At 49.6% G+C, this 2966-nt stretch overlaps 1 protein-coding gene across 2 annotated transcripts in view; it reads right to left on the reverse strand.

The window, feature by feature from the left end:
• The window catches only part of GRIP1 (glutamate receptor interacting protein 1), a 270568-nt gene that overhangs the window by 49253 nt on the left and 218349 nt on the right, over window positions 1-2966 (reverse strand). For both annotated transcript variants that reach the window (XM_012810579.1, XM_012810580.1), the window contains one exon: window positions 1912-1992. In XM_012810579.1, coding sequence (XP_012666033.1) covers window positions 1912-1992 — 81 coding nt within the window. The remainder of the gene's footprint in view (window positions 1-1911; window positions 1993-2966) is intronic.

Below are 2966 nucleotides of genomic sequence, written 5' to 3' on the forward strand. Positions count from 1 at the left end.
CAGGACAGGACAGGACAGGGGTGCCTCTGAGGACAGGACAGGACAGGAGTGCCTCTGAGGACAGGACAGGACAGGGGTGCCTCTGAGGACAGGACAGGACAGGGGTGCCTCTGAGGACAGATGTGCATCCCAAATCCCAGCACAGCTCAGGATATAGTGGACACAGGAGAGAAAGAAGGGAGAAGAATGCAGGTCCCTGCAGCAAGCAGGCTGGGTGCTGCACGGCACCAGAGCCAACCCTGTCACAGCCAATCCTGAAGGAGTGGGTTCCAATAAACAGAATAAGTGGGAACAGCCCACAGTTACATGGAGGTTACAGAAGATACCTCAAGCCCCATGTTTTTGGGGATTTAAGTTCTAATGTGCTGTCCCTTAATTTCTGCAGCCGTAACTATTGACAGAATAATGACACACTCCTGCTCCACAGAGAATGGACTGAGAGGCTGTGAGTCCTTTAACAGCAGCTGGAATAGGCCAGTGCCTCCTACACCCTGCTGGGCCGCCCTGGGGAGCGAGGGACACAGGCTTTCTGCCACTCGTGTGACTTCTTTCTGGAGTCCAAGTCACAGCCCCAATTTTCTTAGTAGTGCAGGAGATTTGTGTGGCTTATTGGCTATAAATAAAATTTCACTTCTCAGTATTAAATTTATATTGATATTTAAGGTGAATTGGACAGCCCCATTTCTTATTACCCAACTGAGAACTTTTCCCTTATTTTTGCCTCAGGAATGTTGTCTGACAGTGCGGGGGACACATTCACGTCGCCACATCACTCTTCTCTGGAGGAGGCACCTCTCGGGCACTGTCACTGCCTTTGTTCCCTTTGGTCTTTAAGGGTTAACCTTCTGCTTCCTTTTCCTGAGGCATCTATGCATGGACTTAGTCTACGGATATCAGAAGCACAGAAACTCCCTCAATTTCCATCATGCAAAGCTCCACTGGAGCCACAACAGTTATAGAACCAGAGTCTAAGGCAAGGCAGGAATTAAGCACATTCATGGACCCTGTTTTTTTCTTTTTTTCGGGGGGGGGTTTGTTACCCAGATACCCTGCACTGGGGAGGAATTCAGGAATTTACTAAATCAGGAGACGCTGCAGTGTTGTGAAAAGGATTATAGACACATGTTGACAGATGGGAAGATAGTCTTAAAAGTAAGCACATGTGGGCCAGGCGTGGTGGCTCACACCTGTAATCCTTCCCACTGGGAGGCCGAGGTAGGAGGATCCCTTGAGTCAGGAGTTGGAGACCAGCCTGAGCAAGAGCAAGACCACATCTCTACTAAAAATAGGAAAACAAAATCAGCTGAGCATTGTGGCGGGCACCTGTAGTCCCAGCTACTTGAGAGGCTAAGCCAGAAAGATCGTTGGAGCCTAAGAGTTTGAGGTTGCTGTGAGCTACGATGCCACAGCACTATACCCAGGGTGACAGAATAAAACTGTCTCAAAAAAAAAAATAACAAAAAAACCTAAATGTGATTTTTGCTAGTTACGTAGATTGTTGCGAAAACCTAATCCACAATATACTATAATGTAGAGAACCTGGATTAATTTATCTGCTCATCTAATTATTCATGAAAGGCACAAGATACGTATTTATTTAGTACTTAACTTATTGCCAGGCACTATACTAAGTATATCCATGTTGTTTTATCTAATACTTAAGACCCTATGTTTTGTAATATCATTTTTCCATTTTACAGATGAAGAAGTAAGACCAGGACAGTGTGGGCAACTTGCCTGACCCCAGGGCTGGCAAGCAGACGGTGTGACTGGATCCCCACTTTTGGATCACGATGTAGGAACTTTGCAAATATGCTTGAAGCATTTGCCACACCTGTGCACCATTCAGTGACCCAATTCTCTAATGTCGTTTTCAAATTCTGTATTTTAAAAGAAATAGCTTCTACTTACAACTTATGGTTATTCCGAGTTCCACGCTGTGCTTCTTAGGGAGCTTCACGTGAAATGTTCCACTACTTGGGATGACGGACTCTGCAGTTTAAAAACAGAAAAGAGCACGTTAACAGAATGCCAGGAAGCCAGCACCCGCCAGCAAGGAGGCACCAGGAAGCCCAGCACCCGCCAGCAAGGAGGCACCAGGAAGCCCAGCACCCGCCAGCAAGGAGGTGCCAGGAGCAGCTGCTCCCAGGCGTCTGTAGGAGAAGCCTCGGGGCGGAAGGAGGAGAATGCTGGGGACCTGTAAACTGCTAGAGAGCGTGTCCCCCCAGGCAGCTGTGGGGCTCCCAGGACGAGTCAGAGCACCTCCAACAATCAGGCACCACCACGGGGAACTGACCTGAGCAGAGTCACTCAGGTCTGTGAAACCAGAGTCTCAGATGGAGCTTAGAAGCCTGCACTTTAATCAAGTTCTCTGGGAGAACTTCAGGCACACTGAAGTTTAAAAGATCTGGTTGGGAGGATTGTGGACAGGTGAGCCGAACCCCTCAGCTGCTCAGTTAGTTTGACTCAAGACAGGACCCTGAGGCCTCCAGACCCCCGTCCAATGTGCTGATCACATGCTCAACATGCTCAGAGTCCCCTGGAGGCAGGCGCTGGAGTTAGGACGGGACTCAGGGACACAGAGGGAACAGCCTCCTTCCCATCCTTCAATTCCCCTTCCTGGCCTCTCATCCTTCCCCATGAGGAATTCTGGCAATAAAACACCAGACTCGGACCTTCCCCCGCCCCCGACAAGATTTGTCATAAAGTGTTTGACAGAAGGACACAGTACAAATTGGGCCCTCCAGGCTTCTAGGAAGCGGCTGTGGAAGGACCTCAAACCGCCTCTTGGCCGGTGTTGCCGCCAGCCTGCCCCTCCCAGCCGCCTCCTTCACTGCCTTTTTAGGCTTGTTGGAGGGGACTGACAGAATCCATTGTGTATCTCTCACTCCTGGCTTCTCCATGCTCCCCATGACCAGGACAGTGTCCGGCTGACTTGACACCACGCTCCACTGCCGTCCTTACTC

The sequence above is a fragment of the Otolemur garnettii genome, unplaced genomic scaffold (assembly GCF_000181295.1).
Source record: "Otolemur garnettii isolate 467f Iridium unplaced genomic scaffold, OtoGar3 scaffold00138, whole genome shotgun sequence".
NCBI classification, from domain to species: domain Eukaryota; kingdom Metazoa; phylum Chordata; class Mammalia; order Primates; family Galagidae; genus Otolemur; species Otolemur garnettii.